The sequence below is a fragment of the Berghia stephanieae genome, chromosome 6, assembly GCF_034508935.2.
Source record: "Berghia stephanieae isolate SIO BIC M18660-M18661 chromosome 6, UCSD_Bste_1.3, whole genome shotgun sequence".
NCBI lineage: Eukaryota > Metazoa > Mollusca > Gastropoda > Nudibranchia > Aeolidiidae > Berghia > Berghia stephanieae.
Genome location: NC_088365.1, coordinates 46,854,696 through 46,873,878, shown reverse-complemented (window position 1 = coordinate 46,873,878; position 19,183 = coordinate 46,854,696). Strand labels below are relative to the sequence as shown.

At 36.0% G+C, this 19,183-nt stretch overlaps 1 protein-coding gene across 1 annotated transcript; it reads right to left on the bottom strand.

Annotated features, from left to right (window-relative positions):
- Positions 1-571: 571 nt before the first annotated feature.
- On the bottom strand, positions 572-18,171 carry LOC144975868 (uncharacterized). The gene is made up of 4 exons (XM_078920052.1): positions 17,624-18,171; positions 17,086-17,182; positions 14,453-14,569; positions 572-2,072 (listed from the first exon to the last, which is right to left on the bottom strand). Exons 1-4 carry the CDS (start codon positions 17,988-17,990, stop codon positions 572-574), a joined length of 2,082 nt encoding a protein of 693 aa, XP_078776178.1. The 5' UTR covers positions 17,991-18,171.
- Positions 18,172-19,183: the final 1,012 nt, after the last annotated feature.

Below are 19,183 nucleotides of genomic sequence, written 5' to 3'. Positions count from 1 at the left end.
GCTTTAGACAATAATGTAAAAAAATATCATGGGTGAATTCTGATATAATTGTGACCAAAGCCTCAAAACGGTATTACGTCTGGATGGGTTTGAAGTTCTGAATTTGATATCTAGCAAAATATTAGAATTGGGTTGAGTTAAAAAAAAGATTATTGAGAAAAACGTGCGTAATACTGTATTATGAAAAAAACAAAACAAAAAACAAAAAAAAACCAAACAAAAAACGTGGTCTTCTGGTAAGACATTCACTTTCGGAACGGAAGGTCCTGGGTTCAAGCATTGCTCGGCGCATAGTCGAGTCCTTGGAAAAGGCTCTTTACTCACATCCTCTCACTGTACTCAAGTGTAAAATGAGTACCTGGTCGACAACAACGTTGTCTCTATCTAAAAAAAATGTAATATCGCCTAACAGGCGTCATGTCTCATTCTACATGTTACGTGTTGCTGTTGGTCAAGTTTCGTGGATATTGCGCTATATAAAAACTCTTTCAGATCGTCCTTATGATATATATATATATATATATATATATATATATATATATATATATATATATAAATATATGTGGATTATTTATAACCATCGAGACAAGGCTGAGGTCAGACGTCTTCTCAGTGTCTTACTCAAGCTGACCATCCCGTCGACAATGTGTTGGTTGAAAAGCCCGTACACAATGGCGTCAATCGCAGCAGTTGAAGTGGCCAAACTGGATACAATCGCCGTGACGTTGATGAATTCACTGTGCCTTTCGGGAGACATCAGGCTTCTCATAATGGTTACAGACACAGGAAGAGGCATCCAAAACAACACGAAGCAGCAGAAAAGGAATCCCACTTTTAATGCAGCTTTGAGTTCTATCCGCCTCCGTCCTAGAAGTCTGTTCTTGTTTGTCATAAGACACACTGCACCGTCTAATGTTTGGCCGCCATTGATGGCGGATGTGGCTGTGACCTTTTCTGTGCGTTTTGTTCCGTCTATGTCGTACACATCCACGCGACTGGATTTTAACCCATCGTTACTGTGGACTGGGGTTTTTGGAGTCGGGGCATTTTTCGCTTCGGTTGCTGCAGGAGATATGGAATCCTTTCCATTATTAGTGTTTATGCTCAAGTTGTCCTTTTTATCAAGTTCTGAATTGGACACCTCTATGACTATTAACGCCTTATTGCTATCGTCATTTTTATGCGGCGTACGGTTAGGACTGTTCCTTTTTTCTGCCTCAAACGCTGGATTGTCTACGCCACTTTTCATCGAGGCACTGGATATGTCTTTCTCACCAATGACTGGAGGTGTCTTTAGATTTCTGGATGTGATGCTAAGTAAGTCTAAAGCTTGTAAATGTTTGTCATTATCGTTCTTAGATTCGTTTCTCAGGTTTATTTGAAAATCGTAGATGCTATTTTCTTTGTAAATATTTTGGGCCCCACTCTCTGGAAGTGAATATTTCCTACAGTAACACGCATCACTGTTCGGTTTTCTAAGCTCAATCAATGATAGAAATACTTGTTTGTCCTTTGTTGATTTGTTAGAACTTTCTGACGAATTTGAAGACGTTTTATCATTTTTAAACGACAGCGACTCAGTTGTGTCTAAAAATAACTCAGATGTTGTGTTTTCCCTCGTTGTCTTATCGTCGTTTTTAATGGCTGTGGTTGAAATCATCGATGGCTGCTGCGGTTGAATATTGTCCCTGACGGTGGGTGCAGGGGAAACTTGATTTTTCTTAACTCTCTGGTCGACGTTCACGTTAGAGGTGCTGTTCGCGTTGGTGTTGGTCGTTACTTTTTTCTTTTGTTGTTTTGAAATGGTGAGAATGAATGAGTAGCAAGAGAAAATGATGATGACAGTGATGAGGGTTAGGGGTAGCTCTATGTACGTCTCCACAAGACCCCAATCACTATTATTGAGATGGTTGAGCGTTGTGCTTGCTACGGAGGGAGATGTTGAATTATTATAGTTGTGAAGAGATTCCTTAGAAGTTGCGACTGATTTTTCTTCTTCTTCACCTGTCGTCGACGTTTTCATCATTGTCATGGCACCACAATGATTTTGAAGAGAGGAGTCACAGAGAAAGCTGGAGATGAGATTGATAAGAAGAGCGTGAATAATATATTATTACCATAATATTATGTGACGTTAGTTCTAAATCTTTGTATGACTACTGCCTGAAACAATAGTATATTTTTCGGGGTGACTTTAATGCTGACTAATAATTGAGTCAACAATGAACCATGTTATTACAAAAGCTTAAAGTGGTATTTTGTCTTTAGTCTTTAGAAGAATATAATATAATGGTACCGAAACTATGAAACATAAATCCGCATTTATAAAAATAGTATATGTTATATTTATTTAAAACGACAATTAATATAACAGCTTTAAAAAAAAGAGCAAAATAGCAAGCACGGAATGTTTTGGGCTCAAAACCATTCTTCAGCCAACAACAACAACAACAAAAAAAATAAAATAACAAACAATAAAAACATAAATACATGACTAAAAATCCAGATCAACGTATATTATTAAATCGATATACTTTAAATAAATAATTGTAGAACATCAGGTTTTAGAAAGAGCGTTTTCCAGCAAAATAAGAAATAAACACAATGCCAATCTGGAACCAAAAAAGTTGTGAAAATCCCTTGAGTGGGAAGACGTTTAGAGAACTCGATTATCGTTCTATTCTATAATCGCATATGAAATGTTACACACGCCACTTCATCGTAAAGTGCTTTGAGCACGTCCGTTAGTACAGCCGTACTCTGGAAAAAAAAACATATTTAAACATTTGGCCAGAAAAACACGTCCTTTTAATATCGATCGATTTAAATGACCCTAATCTTGGCTAAAATCTCTCAAACCTGGGACTTCGCGTCATGTCCCGTCCTAATAATTGTTAAAGTGTTGCTGTTGGCCAGGGACACCCTGTAAAGCGCTTTGAGCACTTTTAGTGGGTATTATTGCGCTATATAAAAATCTCAAAAGCTTAATATTCCATTCATCCCAATCATTAATTTTTCTTTATGTTCGTTGAAGACAAAGATAAAGAAAAAAAAAGATAAATTAATGTTTACCTTCGTGTCAGGAAAATTAATTTTTGTTGATAAAGCCTGTTTGTCGACGTCACGACTATTAAATATTGAGACCAGTGCTTAAATATAATTTAATTTAATCTATTTCGGTTATTGATCGATCATTGTCCAGAATCGTTGATTTATACTCAAAGAAAATTAAAATTTTATCGCTGGGTATTTTTTAGTCGCTATCTAGCAGACTATAGAAACCCTTTAAGTAAATATTATGTGTGGACTCAATATTATTCGATAATCAAGGAGTAATGTTGATTGATTGATGATGCATGAACGGCGACGACTTGATAACAGCGGACCATTGTATTTATTATTCAAGGGATGTCACTGGTGTAATTTATGACCAGGTTTTTTTTTTTCTATTTCTCTTATATGACGTGTACATATAGTATGCAGGTCAATAAATAACAATGTGGAATTGAATGTAAGCTTCAATTTAATATACGAATACAGATAAAACAGATAAAATTGACGTTTCAGGTTTCCGCTTTATCAACAAAACAGGATGAATGAAATACTACATAATGATGATGATGATGATGATGATGATGATGATGATGATGATGATGATGATGATAATAATAATATGTAATAATAATAATAATAATAATAATGATAATTATTATTATTATTATTATTATTATTATTATTATTATTATTATTATTTTATTATTATTATTATTATTATTATTATTATATTATTATTATTATTATTATTATTATTATTATTATTATTATTATTATTATTATTATTATTATTATTATTATTATTATTATTTTACGTCCCGTAATCCTAACAATCTGCCTATACATCCTGCTACGAAAATAGTTATACCGATTCAATATACAACCTATACATTATTTGTTCTGGTTACATACACACTTCCAATGATTTTGGAACCAGAAATGTAAAACATGTGACGTCATGACTTTTCTTTCCTATTGTCTCGCCGAGAAAGACTTAAATGAATTGGTTTTACAGTATGTATGAATTCGTCGTGGAGTTAAAATGAATTGGTTTTACAGTATGTATGAATTCGTCGTGGAGTTAAAATGAATTGGTTTTACAGTATGTATGAATTCGTCGTGGAGTTAAAATGAATTGGTTTTACAGTACGTATGAATTTGTCGAGGAGTTAAAATGAATCGACCTAACAGAGTGATCAAAACAAGACAATACGGATGAGTTCTCCGGGAAAGGGTTAAATGAATTGAAGAGTTTCACAGAGTGATCGAGATAATGCGGACGAATTCGCCGAGAAAGGGTTAATTGAATTGATCAGTGGTTTTCCAAAACTCCCTCACTCCGTTATTTAATTGAGCTTTATATAGCGCAATATCCACTAAATCTGCTCAAAGCGTTTACAAGGGGTCCCTGGTCAACAGCAACATTTAACATGTAGGACGGGACATGACGCTTGTTAGGCGATATTACAATTTTTCGGACAAAGCCAACGCTGTTAACGGCCATGTACTCATTTTACACCTGAGTACGGTGAGAGAATGTGAGTAAAGAGCCTTTTCCAATGACTCAACCACGCGCCGAGCGCGAGGCTCGAACCCAGGACCTTCCGATCCGAAAGCGAGTGTCATACCACAAGACCACATAGCCGCACATAGCCCCCCCCCCCCTCCATTTATTGAGGATTATTTCCCCTAAAACGTCTCTTTCGGTCTATCATTTTATCACATTTAAACTTCAAATTCACACAAATCTAAGGGCAATCTAGTGCCAAGTGATGCTGAAAATAAAATGTACATTCATTTCCATTTATCTCATGGATGGAAAATCTCGAAAATTAGAAAAAATCGTGAACGAGTTTTGGAAAATCGAACCAGCCTTCAATTATTGGTTTCATAGAGTAATCGAGATAATCCCGATGAATTTGCTTAGAAAGGGTTAAATGAATTGGTTTTACAGTATGGATGAATTCATCGAGAAAGGGTTAAATGAATTCGTTTTACAGTATGGATGAATTCACCGAGAAAGGGTGAGATTATTTGGTTTTACAGTATGGATAAATTCATCGGGAAAGGGTTAAATGAATTCGTTTTACAGTACAGATGAATTAATCGAGAAATAGTTAAATGAATTGGTTTTACAGCAAGGATGAATTCGCCGAGAAAGAGTTAAATGAATAATGTTTTAGTACGGATGAATTAATCGAGAAAGAGTTAAATGAATTGGTTTTACAGTATGGATGAATTCGTTTCATAGAAAAAGAGTTAAATGAATTCGTTTTACAGTATGGGGAAAGGGTTAAATGAATTAGGTTTACAGTACGGATGAATTAATTAATCGAGAAAGGGTTAAATAAATGAATTGGTTCACAAAGTAATCGAGATAATGATAATGCGGATGAATTCACTAAACAATTAGGCATCTAGAGTTCAACGTTAATCTGATCAGTCAGTGATAATGACTCTATCCATCCCGTTGTGTAACCCGGTATAATGGTGGGTGTTTACATTGGAAACAGGCTTAGTTAGTTAACCCGTTACCCGCAGTATTCTGGAAAAAAACAAAACCCTATAATATTTAAAATTTGGCTAGAAAACTCGTCCTTCAAATTTCAAATATCGGTCGATTTAAATAACCCTCGTCTTATAAAAAAACAAACTTTCAAACCTGGGACTTCCGCCATGATTGACAGAACACACTTTTTAAAAAAATATTGGTGATACTTTATCTTCTTTAAACTTTAAATGGGTCCCCGCGTCTCAAAACGGTATTGAATCGGGGCCAATAAGTTGCACTAATGAAGAGACCTTTTAAGGCTTATTAAGCCGGAGATTTTTATCCTGGTTTCTATAGCGTGGAATGGACAATAGCTATTGTTTGCTACCCTGTGAATAGGACGCTAGTCTGTAGCTAATTACCTTTTATAGGGGAACAGAGATCGATTACATTTTTTTTCAACAGAAATAACGCTGTTCACGTCCAGGTACTTATTTTACATTATCTGAGTCCGGCAAGAGAATGAGAGTAAAGAGACTTTTTCAAGGACTCAACAATGCACCGCTCAGAGCGGGCAGGACTCGAACCCTGGAAGCTTCCGATCCTAAGGTAAGTGTCATACCACAAGACCGTATAGCCCGCACAGTGGTTAAGATAAGTTACGGCTATTTGGTCTTGTGGTATGACACTCGCTTTTTGATAGGAAGGTCCTGGGTTCGATCATCGCTCGGCGCATAGTTGTTGTGTCATTGGGAAAGGCTCTTTACTCACATTCTCTCACCGTACTCAGGTGTAAAATGAGTACCTGGCCGTTGTCTCTATCCGAAATAAAGAATGTAAAATCGCCTAAAGGCGTAATTTCATGTCCTACATATTAAGTGTTGCTGTTTCACTAGGGACTTCTTGTAAAGCTCTTTGAGCACGTTTAGTGGATATTGCGCTATATAAAAGCTCAAGTTCAAGTTTCAAGTGTCTTACTACAAGACCGCATAACTCGCACAATGGTGATGGTTAAGAGTCAGTGCATGACATAATCAGTCGGAAGGTGAACATTTTGGATTCGCACAATTTTTTATTTTTTATTTATTTATTTATTTATTTATTTATTTTTTTTGCATTTTCTGAAAGAACATGCTTCCCCAGATCATTTTAATCTTATTTGACGTAAATCGGGTGATTTTTCATGAAGTTATGGTCAGATGTATGAGAAAGGTCTCCAACAACGTTTTATTTTTCAAATTTCATACTTTTTCAACTTGACTAGTTGTAAAAAAAATTATTTAGAAGTGAAATTAAGCTTTGATTTAGATATCCCGAAGATGTACAAAAAGGGTTGATTTAATCATTTATGACCAGAACTCATTTTTGATAAAAATTGATCTAATTCTAACTAAACTTGGCAATATACCAGTTTTTTCAGTCTTTTTTACCAGTCTTTTCACCATCCGACTTATTTTGTCATTCACTGTAATATATAACAGCTTTTTGTCAGACTATGCGGCGCCACGAACGCTAGTGGCTTTATTTGTTGATTGGGTCTGATTCTCTCGGTGATGTCATTTAATCATAACAAATTTGAAACAGGAAACGGATTTTATACTTAATTTTTTTTTTCACATGACATCTTTTTTTTTAATTTTCAGTAAGTTTGATTGATTGTGTATCGATTTTGTGTTTAGGAAGTATGGGCTGTGTTTTGGGTTAAGTGTGGAGTATTTTAATGTTTTCGGAATATAATGATGATGATGATGATGATGATGATGATGATGATGATGATGATGATGATGATGATAATGATGATGATGATTATAATGATGATGATGGTGGTGGTGATGGTGGTGGTGGTGGTGATGATGATGATGATGATGATGATGATGATGATGATGATGATGATGATGATGATGACTATTATGAAGATGATGATGATGATGATGATGATGATGATGATGATGATGATGATGATGATGATGATGATGATGACGATGATGATGACGATAATGATGATGAATGTCTGGTATATACCACTCTACGTCGTCTAATAACCAATTCAGTAACATCAACCCCATTTCATCTTATTATAGTCGTAAACTACAGGGGAACACCGCTATGACAGGCATTGTGGAACGAGCCTAAAATCCCAGTTATAACCGAGTCTGTGTTAGTCGAATTTCAAGGAAAACGACCCAAACTTTCTGCTGCTATGTGGTCAAGTGGTACGACACTCGCTTTCGGATCGGAAGGTCCTGACGAGCATTCTCACACCGTACTCAGGTGTAAAATGAGTACCTGGCCGTTAACAGCGTTGTCTCTGTCCGGAAGAAAAATGTAATTTCGCCTAACAGGCGTCATGTCTCGTTCTAGATGTCTTGTATTGCTGAGATCAGGGACTCTTTGTAAAGCGCTTTGAGCACATTTAATGGATACTGCGCTATATAAACGCTCCACTTTGAAAGGCATGGTGGAACGAGCCTAAAACCCCGGTAATAACCGAGTCTGTTTTAGCCGAATTTCAAGGAAAACAACTCAAACTCTGTTATATTCGGACCGGTTATAATGAGGTTCTACTGTAATAATTATGATTCATTTTAAACGTAGGTGTTAGCGTGGTTACGACATTGGGTTGTGTGTTTGTTTATTTGTTTGTTTTTTCAATTCATCTATAGGATTGTTTACATTCGCCATTTCACTCAATGGTGTTATTGTTGTTGTTGTTTACAATCTCCATTTCACCCAATGGGGTTGTTGTTGTTTACATTTGCCATTTCACTCAATGGGGTTGCTGTTGTTTACATTTGCCATTTCACTCAATGGGGTTGTTGTTGTTTGCACTCGCCAATTCAATCAACGGGAATGTTGTTGTTTACATTCGCCATTTCACTCAATGGGGTTGCTGTTGTTTACATTCGCCATTTCACTCAATGGGGTTGTTGGTGTTTCATTTCGCCATTTCACTCAATGGGGTTGTTGTTTACATTCGCCATTTCACTCAATGAGGTTGTTGTTTACATTCGCCATTTCACTCAATGTTGTTGTTGTTGTTTACAATCGCCATTTCTCATTTCACTCAATGGGGTTGCTGTTGTTTACATTTGCCATTTCACTCATTGGGGTTGTCGTTGTTTGCACTCGCCATTTCAATCAACGGGAATGTTGTTGTTTACATTCACCATTTCACTCGATGGGGTTGTTGTTGTTTACATTTGCCATTTCACTCATTGGGGTTGTCGTTGTTTGCACTCGCCATTTCAATCAACGGGAATGTTGTTATTTACATTCACCATTTCACTCAATGGGGTTGTTGTTTTTTCATTTCGCCATTTCACTCAATGGGGTTGTTGTTTACATTCGCCATTTCAAGTATCATATGGGTTTTGTTTGATGTTTTTACATTTGTCCATTTCACTCAATGGGTTGTTGTTTACATTGCCATTTCATCAATGGGGTTGCTTTGTTTACATTTGCCATTTCACTCAATGGGTTGTTGTTGTTTGCACTCGCCATTTCAATCAACGGGAATGTTGTTGTTTACATTCGCCATTTCACTCAATGAGGATGTTGTTTACATTCGCCATTTCACCTTACGGGGTTGTTGTTTACATTTTCCGTTTTAATCTTAATAAAGCCTAAAAGATTGGCATGTCGCCAGGTTGGAAATACGTGGTATCATGCACTCTATAGAGCAAAATATATTTTAACAAAACAAAACGAAGAAAAAAACCCCCCAAAAAAAAACAAAAAGAAAGAAAAACGACAAATAAAAAACAAACAAACGAAACAAAACAATTACAAAATAAAAAAAGAAAAAAAAAAGAAAAGAAAAAAAACAACAAAAACAAACAAACAAACAAACAAACAATCAAACAAACAAACAAACAATCAAACAAACAAATAAACAACAACGGAAACATTGTTTCCAATCGCCTGAAAACGGCATCATGGCAGGATTGACACGTCCTTATATTATACAGGTCTGATAATCCGAATCATTATGGGCCCGTTATGTTATATTGGAAATCCTCTCAAAAACCAACGCAATACTTTTTCAAGGACTCAACAAGCACTGCTTGATTTAGTATCGTTACGCAATGATGACTATGAAAATCTTTGTTTTCTATTTTTGTAGGAAATACTACTCTTAAATCAATGCCCTATCTCCACTGAGTAAAAATCTTTTTGAATTTTGAAAATCCATTAATATATAACAAAGGTTATGCAGTTTCAAAGATGTCATTTATTTGGATGACTCACAAAGAGAAAAAAATACGGAAAATATGGGACGCTTTTTCTGCGTTTTATTCTGGTTTGTGGCTGTATCTCGTGGAATTACATATTAAAACTTGGCAAATTTATGGCAAAATTATCAGAAAATATGATGAAGACAACAGAAAAGTTCTAACTTGTATAGTTTTAGAGCTGTATGGCTAGGGTCAACTTTTATTTTATTTTAAAATATACATAATATTGATCATTTGGAACTTTTCCGAAGTGTAATCTTGTGTCTACAACCCATACAAATGACAAGAAAAATGCCTGCTAAATTATTATCAATCAGTCCCGTGAGACCATGGCTTATGTTATTTCTAGTATTTATATGAGAGAGAGAGAGAGAGAGAGAGAGAGAGAGAGAGAGAGAGAGAGAGAGAGAGAGAGAATGTGTTAATCTACTATCTCTATGACATAACAATGAAACACTACGTTAATTTAAAAAAGGCACGCGAGGATTTGTGCCATCCGTCGTCGCGAACAAGGTTGCCAGATGGCCACGTGTGTGGCCAAATATATAATTTTGTTTCTTTTATTAAATTTTATTGATCTATTTTTGTCTCAGTGACATTTATCCTAGTCTATTCAATTTTCTGTTTGCTAAAATTTAGTTCATTTTAAGTGGGCCAGTCTTAATATTGAAAGCCATATTATTTTCTATTTAGCCACTTTTGAAGTCGAATTTGGTCAGGTTAAAGTCTGGCCATCTGGCAGCCTTCCCTCGCTCACGTCATTTTCGTGTCGCGCGATGGTGGAGCAAAATGGCCGTCTCCATATTTTCACTCATTGAAATGCAAATTGGGTTGATGTTTTGTGAGAATACGGGAAAAGTACCTATCATAATCGAATGAAATTTGAAATATAAATAGAGGAAATGTGTTTATATAACCTTATGAGCGACAAAATCTCTCCTCTTTGTAGTTTTAGAAATATTGTACTCCAAAGAGTAAAAATCTATTTTTAACGGTCTTTTGGTAATCGTACGAGTTTTGTCGCTTGACATAATAAAATGACCTCTTTTCTAACTGTGTGCCAACATTCAGTTATATTCATAGATAATCAGCGTCGTAATTAATTTTTAAAAATAGCATGTACGGAACGGCTTCGTCCAATATTTTGTCGCGAATTTGGGCTCTTAGCGAGCGAAAGAGAGGCCCAAAGATTTGTGCGGGATAGTCATTGCTACATTGCGTAACTATACTAAATCAGGAGGATATCATAATATGTATTGGGTTAATCAGACAGGTAAATAAATTGGTTTAGTGGGAATAAATGACGCATATCATCAGCCTGATGCTAAAATTCAATATTAATGATGAAAATTGAATGAAAATGAATTCTATTCATGGATGACGGTAAAAAGAATCAGTACTCAAAAGAAAACAAACAAACAACAACAACAAAAAAGACCAAACCACAAATACCTAAAAAAAAAACAACCCAGAACCCCCCCCCCTCCCCCCCCCCCCCCCTCAAAGAAAAAAAAAACAACAAAAAAAAAAAACAAAAACAACCCCCAACCCAAACATAAAATTAATAAAACATAAAATTTGTTTTATCCATAATGCCCTCCCTACCTAGCAATCTTTTCATTGAAATTGAAACGACACAATCTAAATTTCTGAATTGTAAAGCTGTATGCTGAAGAGTTGCTCTATTTACCTTCTATTGATTTTAACAAAAACTACTATTCATCACTCTTGTAACGAGCACACATCTCTGATTCTACTTTCCAAATAGAGAAATACAAAATAAATGTGTTCTCTTCCTCATCAATCAACACTATTGTGACGTCAAGGCTACCATATATAGAAATACCGTGAGATAAATTATGTTGAGTGAAAATAGTTTATTCTAGGCAATCGGTCAATACACGGAGCATCTCTCTGAGTAAATTATAATTATAACTAAAATAATAAAGCAATAATCGAATTAGAGTAATCAGATCATATTTGGCTCAAAATATCAAAAAGAATGAACCTAAAGAATGATGATGATAGTGGTGGTGATGATGAAAATAAAATAATAATAATGATAATAATAATAATATATAATAATAATAATAATAATAATAATGAATAATAATAATAATAATAATAATAATAATAATAATAATAATGATATATAATAATAATAATAAATAATAATAATAATAATAATAATAATATATAATAATAATAATATAATAATTAATAATAAGATGATAGATATGATAATGAAATAATTGTTTATTATATATGTATAGAAGTAGAAGTAGTAGTAGTAGTAGTAGTAGTAGTAGTAGTAGTAGTAGTAGTAGTAGTAATAGTATGAGTAAGTAGTAGTAGTTAGTAGTAGTAGTAGTAGTAGTAGTAGTAGTAGTAGTAGTAGTAGTAGTTAGTAGTAGTAGTAGTAGTAGTAGTAGTAGTAGTAGTAGTATAGTAGTAGTAGTATGTAGTAGTAGTATAGTAGTAGTAGTAGTAGTAGTTAGTAGTAGTAGTAGTAGTAGTAGTAGTAGTAGTAGTATAGTAGTAGTAGTATAGTAGTAGTAGTAGTGTAAGTAGTAGTAGTATAGTAGTAGTAGTAGTAGTAGTAGTAGTAGAAGAAGAAGAAGAAGAAGAAGAAGAAGAAGAAGAAGAAGAAGAAGAAGAAGAAGAAGAAGAAGAAGAAGAAGAAGAAAGACAGACAGAAAGAAAGAAAGAAAGAAAGAAAGAAAGAAAGAAAGAAAGAAAGAAAGAAATAAGGAATGAAAGGAAAAAGAAAGAAAGAAAAAAAAAAGAAAAAGAAAAAAAATAGAGAGAAAAAAAAAAGAGGAAGAAAAATGTCTGCCTAACAAAACCCCTTCCATTAACTCAATCGATAAGATAAACACGGCATGATCATCCCGGCTCCATTTCAGGACAAATTAAAAACTAACTCAAGAGTACACGAAGGGGCAGCTTGGCTCAGCGGTACGGTCTTTGCCTCGTACCTGAAAGGTGCCGAGTTCGATCACCCGCCGCTGCGTTGTGTGTCCTTGAGCAAGTCTTCGTACCCGAAAGGTACCGAGTTCGATCACCCGCCGCTGCTCTGCGTGTCCTTGAGCAATTCTTCGTACCCGAAAGGTGCCGAGTTCGATCACCCGCCGCTGCGCTGTGTGTGGCCTTGACCAACTCACCGACCTCGCCCTAGCTCAATTTGAGGCGCTGCACTGCGACGGACGCCTATTATTCCAGTCTTCCCATAGAATAGACCATAGAGACAAATTTCCCCAATGAGATGAATAAAGAGAATTTTATTTTATTAAAAAAAATATATAATTATTATTTTTGCTGAAAAATAAAATGAAAAGATTAAAAACTCACATGATCTTGTGTGTGTGTGTGTGTGTGTGTGTGTGTGTGTGTGTGTGAAAGAGGGAGACACAGAGATTAATAGAGAGAAATCGAGTTGCTTTTTATCTATTTATCATTCTTTCTCTCTTTCCCCTGGTTTGGAGATTGTGGGATAAGCGGAAGAAAAATAAAATGTATAGTAAAATACAGGGAGTAAAAATGACTTTTATAAAAGATACAACACAAAGTAAATGTCGTTTCGGTCCTTGGCCTTATTTAGGTAAATAAGAATAGGAAATATGTTACATTACATTGGCGTTATAGTTAAAACATTATAGGTAAAAAATGTGTGCGCGTGTGTGTGTGTATGTGTGTATGTATGCAAGAGAAGGAGAGAATGAGAGAAAGAGAGAGAGAGAGAGAGAGAGAGAGAGAGAGAGAGAGAGAGAGAGAGAGAGTCGCAAAAGAAGTAAGATTGATCATGGGTTAAGTCGATATTTTTTTCTGACCTCCCTGTTCATCCTGCAGTGATTGGATTGGGTAGCTGGGTCTGTTATATCTGGTGGAAAGTACCTTGTGATAGAGTAACGTCCTTTCAAAAAGATAGCATGCAAATGTTATTTTACTCTATATAAATTGAGTATTAACTCTAGTTTCATGGACCTAATGACTCTGAGAGACTACTTATACAAAGTTCTTTTTAAAAAAACTAAAGCATTTATATAGCGCAATATCCACTAAACATGCTCAAAGCGCTTTACAAGGGTTCCCTGACCAACAGCAACATGAAACATATAGAACGATACATGACGCCTGTTTGGCGATATTACATTTTTTCCGACAGAGACAACGCTGTTAACGGCCAGGTACTCATTTTACACTTGAGTATCGTGAGAGAATGTGAGTAAAGAGCCTTTTACCAAGGACTCAACTATGAGCCGAGCGAAGTTCGAATCTAGGACATTTCGATCAGAAAGTGAGTGTCACACCACAAGACCACATAGCCGCACTACTTTTACTTCCATTTCTCATTGTAATGCTCTTCTACAGTCGTCACGTCACTTCCCTCGTAATGACATATGGTAACTTAGTAACTGACTCTAAACAATCGGAACAATGGCGGACACCCTTATGAAATACTTCTCCGACGAGCATAAAAGCGTATCCAGAGGAAAAGAAAACATTATAAATCTGATCGTGTTTTGACTTTTACACATTCTGATCACAAGACATATGACACGTTCTAAGCAGCATGAAGAATAAAAAGTACAGATTTTCTTTAGTTTAGAACCACGATGGCCGCCGTTGCTGGCCGACGTGACATCAGGCTATTGAATCCAATTATACCTACCTCATAGCCAAACAAGCTACTAGCAATGACAGAAGGCTTAGAACCAAAATCACGATTTTGGCCCTTTTTCTGGCTTGGTTTTTGGTCACTGCAAATGGGTTGGCAATGGCTTGATACCTTAGAAAACACAAAGAAGAGAATAAACGTTATTTGCTGACTAATTCAGCCCATTCGATAAATTTGTATATTTGGGTCCTGGGTTCGAGCCTCGCTCGGCGCATAGCTGAGTTCTTGGAGAAGGCTCTTTACTACTCACATCCTCTCATCTTAATCAGGTGTAAAATCAATACCTGGCCGTTAACAGCGTTGTCTCTGTCCGAAAAAAATGTAATATAGCCTAACAGGCGTCATGTCCCGTCCTAAATGTTAAATGTTGCTCTCGTTGGCCAGGGACCCCTTGTAAACCGCTTTGAGCACGTTTAGTGGATATTGCGCTATTTTTAAAAAGTTTTTAAAAAACCCAAAAACAAAACAGCACCTCAAGGAATGAAAAAAAAAAGATGACATTCATTGCAAAGTGAGTTATTCGGGAAATGCATTTGGTCCCAATAAAATAATAATTACAAGGACGGAAACACACGGGACTGTCACCCAAGCCTTGTAGCTTGTTGTTAGCATGGGTTGTGTGATGTGTGATTTTCATTCACGCGTAGAAATCATGAAGCCTTTAGTAATATTATTTACATCTAGTCTAAATAATCCTTGAAATAGGCTTCAACAGTCGTGACGTCACTTCCCTCGTAATGACGCATAGTAACTTAGTAACTGGTTCTAAACTATCGGAACGATGGCGGACGCCCTTATGAAATACTTCTCCGACGAGCATAAAAGTGTATCCAGAGGAGAAAAACATTATAAATCTGATCAGGTTTTGACTTGTATAGATAGAATGCGCTTGGCCAAGGAGTTCACAACATTGCCATCCGGAAGTATAACGGACGTACACACAAACTCTGTGTAACCATGAACTTTTATAGTCTGGTTAATACAGTTTAGTGAGAACAACTCACAAACGCGGATGGCAAAAACAATAACAAAGGCCTGAGTGACGTCATCTTCGAACTATCTATACATTCTAATCACGTGACATTTAAAAAAGTTCTATCCAGTATATTGAAACCTATTGTGACAAACGCATTACCCGACGTGCACTTATTTGGAGGGATGATAACCCAATTTTCTTATGGGTTCATTTTTGTAGTGGAAATCTAAAAAAAAATTTTAAAGACGCAAAATATTGTCCATTACAACATTGTTAACCTAGGCCCATAAATGCGTTCGGACGTCGGAACTGCATATATGTACACGTCGGCTTTACACTTATAGGAGGTTGTCATTTTATGCTAAAATAATATGAAAACAAAAATAATAAAATAAATAAATAAATAGTTATATGTGACCCATCGTCTCAAAACGGTATTATGTCGGGATTAACCAGATGTTGAATGGTCAATTCTAAGCTTCACTGGTCAAGTAGTTTAACATTCTATAATTTTTCTTCAATAATACATACAGGGACTCAACCCAAGTCTGATGTTTTTGGTCATAGATTCTATTTTCAGCACTTTGATCATCCCGACTTAATACCGTTTTGAGGCGGAGGGTCACATATGGCCTCATTGTTATAGGCTAATAGAAATTATACTCTCAAACCAACGCAAAAACATTGTACATTACACACAACGTTAAATCAAACCCATAATTAATTGCGTTTGGGTAATCAGACCTGCACACATACACCCCCCCCCCCCCAAGAACATCAATAGCTTAATCAATCAAACATAGTAGTATTATTACGTACTCATCCCATTTCAAACAGAATCGCCCGTGACGCATTAAAACAGCTAATTGGTGATTGAGATATTATAACCTTGGAACGGATAGAGAGGTCTGTTTAGTTTTGCATGGACCATAATTTGTTGGCTAATGGTAACGATTTCCAATACTGGTTTGAAGTAAATGCAAACAATTTCCGGGGTCAATGACCTCGTCTTAAAATTTTAAAAAAAAAATAAAGCATTTATATAGCGCAGTATTCACTAAGGGGGAGGAAGCGGACGATATACGAGATTGAAATAAAATAAAATAAATAAAATTCCCTTTATTCATCCCATAGGGGACATTTGTCTCTAGGGTCTATTCCAAGGGAATACTGGAATAACCCAGGCGTCAGCCGCAGTGCAGCGCCGCAAATTGAGCTAAGGTGAGGTGACTTGCTCAAGGCCACAGAGTGCAGCGGCGGGTGATCGAACTCGATACCTTTCGGGTAGGAAGCAAAGACCGAACCGCTGAGCCACCCTGCTCCCTAAGTCATGTTGGCATTTATTTATAAAGTGCATTCCCCCCAAATTCGTTATGCAATCGTCACTGTCCGTTAGGGCAACAACAGTTACTTTCCCTGATCCTGTAGAGCCTTCCGGCCCATGGAGAATGAAGTTGACGTCATTCAGGTACTTGTTATTGTTTTTTGCCATTCACGTTTATGAGTAATTCACACTTTACTGTATTATCCAGACTATAAAAGTTCATTGTTACACATATTTTTGTGTGTTGGTTGGTTATACTTCCGGATGGCGATGTTGTGAGATTCTTAGCCAAGTGCATACTATCTATACTTTTAATTAAGAACGAACCTTTCAAACGTTAGGGCCTGCATGAATAACAGTCTACCGACATCTGTAAATACCCGAAGGAAGAATTCGAAATCCTTGACATCTGATGATAATAAATCTGGAGTAATAGATAATGATAATAATGATGATGATAGTGATGATGATGATGGTGATGATGATGATGATGATGATGATGATGATGATGATGATGATGATGATGATGATGACTACGAAGACGAATAAGAAAGCAAAAGAAGAAGAAAAAGTAGAAGAAGAAGGAGGAGTAGGAGGAGGATGAGGAGGAGGAGGATGAGGAGGAGGAAGAGGAGGAGGAGGAGGAGGAGGAGGAGGAGGAGTAGGGGGAGGAGGAGGAGTAGGAGGATGAGGAGGAGGATGAGGAGAAGGAGGAGAGGAGGAGGAGGATGAGGAGAAGGAGGATGAGGAGGAGGAGGATGAGGAGAAGGAGGAGGAGGAGGAGGAGGAGGAGTAGGAGAGGGAGTAGGAGGAGGATGAGGAATAAGAAGAGGCTCTGACAACAATCAAGACCTTGATAACCCACCTCTTCCATTTCTGGATGTAACCTCCACTGCAATCCTCAGAGGCAGCAATCCCAGGCACGTCAGAAGATCCAGCAGACCAACTCCTAGCACGTACGTGTTCATGGCCGTGCGAAGATTGGACTTGAAACTTAATGTGAGACACAGTAAGACGTTGCCTACTGAACCAACCAGAATTGTGATGGCCCACTGGGTTATAGCGATGATGTAAACTGTCTCCGATATTCCAGATGATGATGACGACGACGACGATGATGATGATAATGATGATGTTGTGAACGATGCAGTGGTCGATAATAAAAGCTGTGTGGACGATGCCTTAGTTAAGTTGAGTCTGGAATTCTCCAAGACGGTTGTCGCGTCAAGCATTACGATTCATATGATTTGTATTTTGTGAATGATTCAACGCGCTCCGTAAAGAAATGATTTTGGCAGTTATATGGCGCATTTCCGCAGTTCACACTGCCATAGATATAATTATCATTCACCTTTAGGCCTATCATGTTTCGTTTAATCCTCAAACAGGCCAAATCTCCAGTTTTCATTCATATTTCATCTGTAAAAATATAGAGAAAATCTACGGTTATGATGAAAAGTCATGGAAACATGCTAAAAATGATTTGTAGAATTTCTGGTCTTACGTAAGTTGAAATACTAATGAGTGCATTGCCAACTCTAACGTAATAATAATGATAATGATGATGATGATGATGATGATGATGATGATGATGATGATGATGATGATATAATAATAACAATAATAATAATAATAAATAATAATAATAATAATAATAATAATAATAATAATAATAATAATAGTAATAATAATTATAATAATGATAATAATAATAATAATAATAATAATAATAATAATAATATAATAATAATAATAATAATAATTATTATTATTATTATTATTATTATTATTATTATTATTATTATTATTATTATTATTATAATACTTCTACTCCTAATATAATAATAATAATAATAATAATAATAATAATAATAATAATAATAATAATAATAATAATATATAATGATAATAATAGTAATAATAATAATAGTAATAATGATAATGATAATAATGATTATGGTGATGTGATGTTAATAGTAAAGAAGGAAGAGAGAGAGAGAGAGAGAGAGAGAGAGAGAGAGAGAGAGAGAGAGAGAGAGAGAGAGAGAGAGAGAGAGAGAGAAAACAAACTATACAGCCCCTCTCTCACCTGCGATAACAACAACATTATGGTTAACGTTAAAGTGCATGATAAACGTTAAATGAAATGTTACTCGAGAAACGTTTCCAATACATTTGGTTGATTGCAGCGTCCCCACCCTATCCATCATTCATTATTGATGACAACCAAATAACTTTGCATGCCAAATGAGACTACTTTAACTACTTAACTATTGCACGCTTTGGAAAAAACAGGTATTTAAAAATTTTGGCCAGAAAGCTCGTCCTTCAAATGTCGAGTACTGATCGATGGAAATGACCCTCGGCGTGGCGGAGTGGTACGGTCTTTGCGTCGTACCCGAAAGGTACCGAGTTCGATCACCCG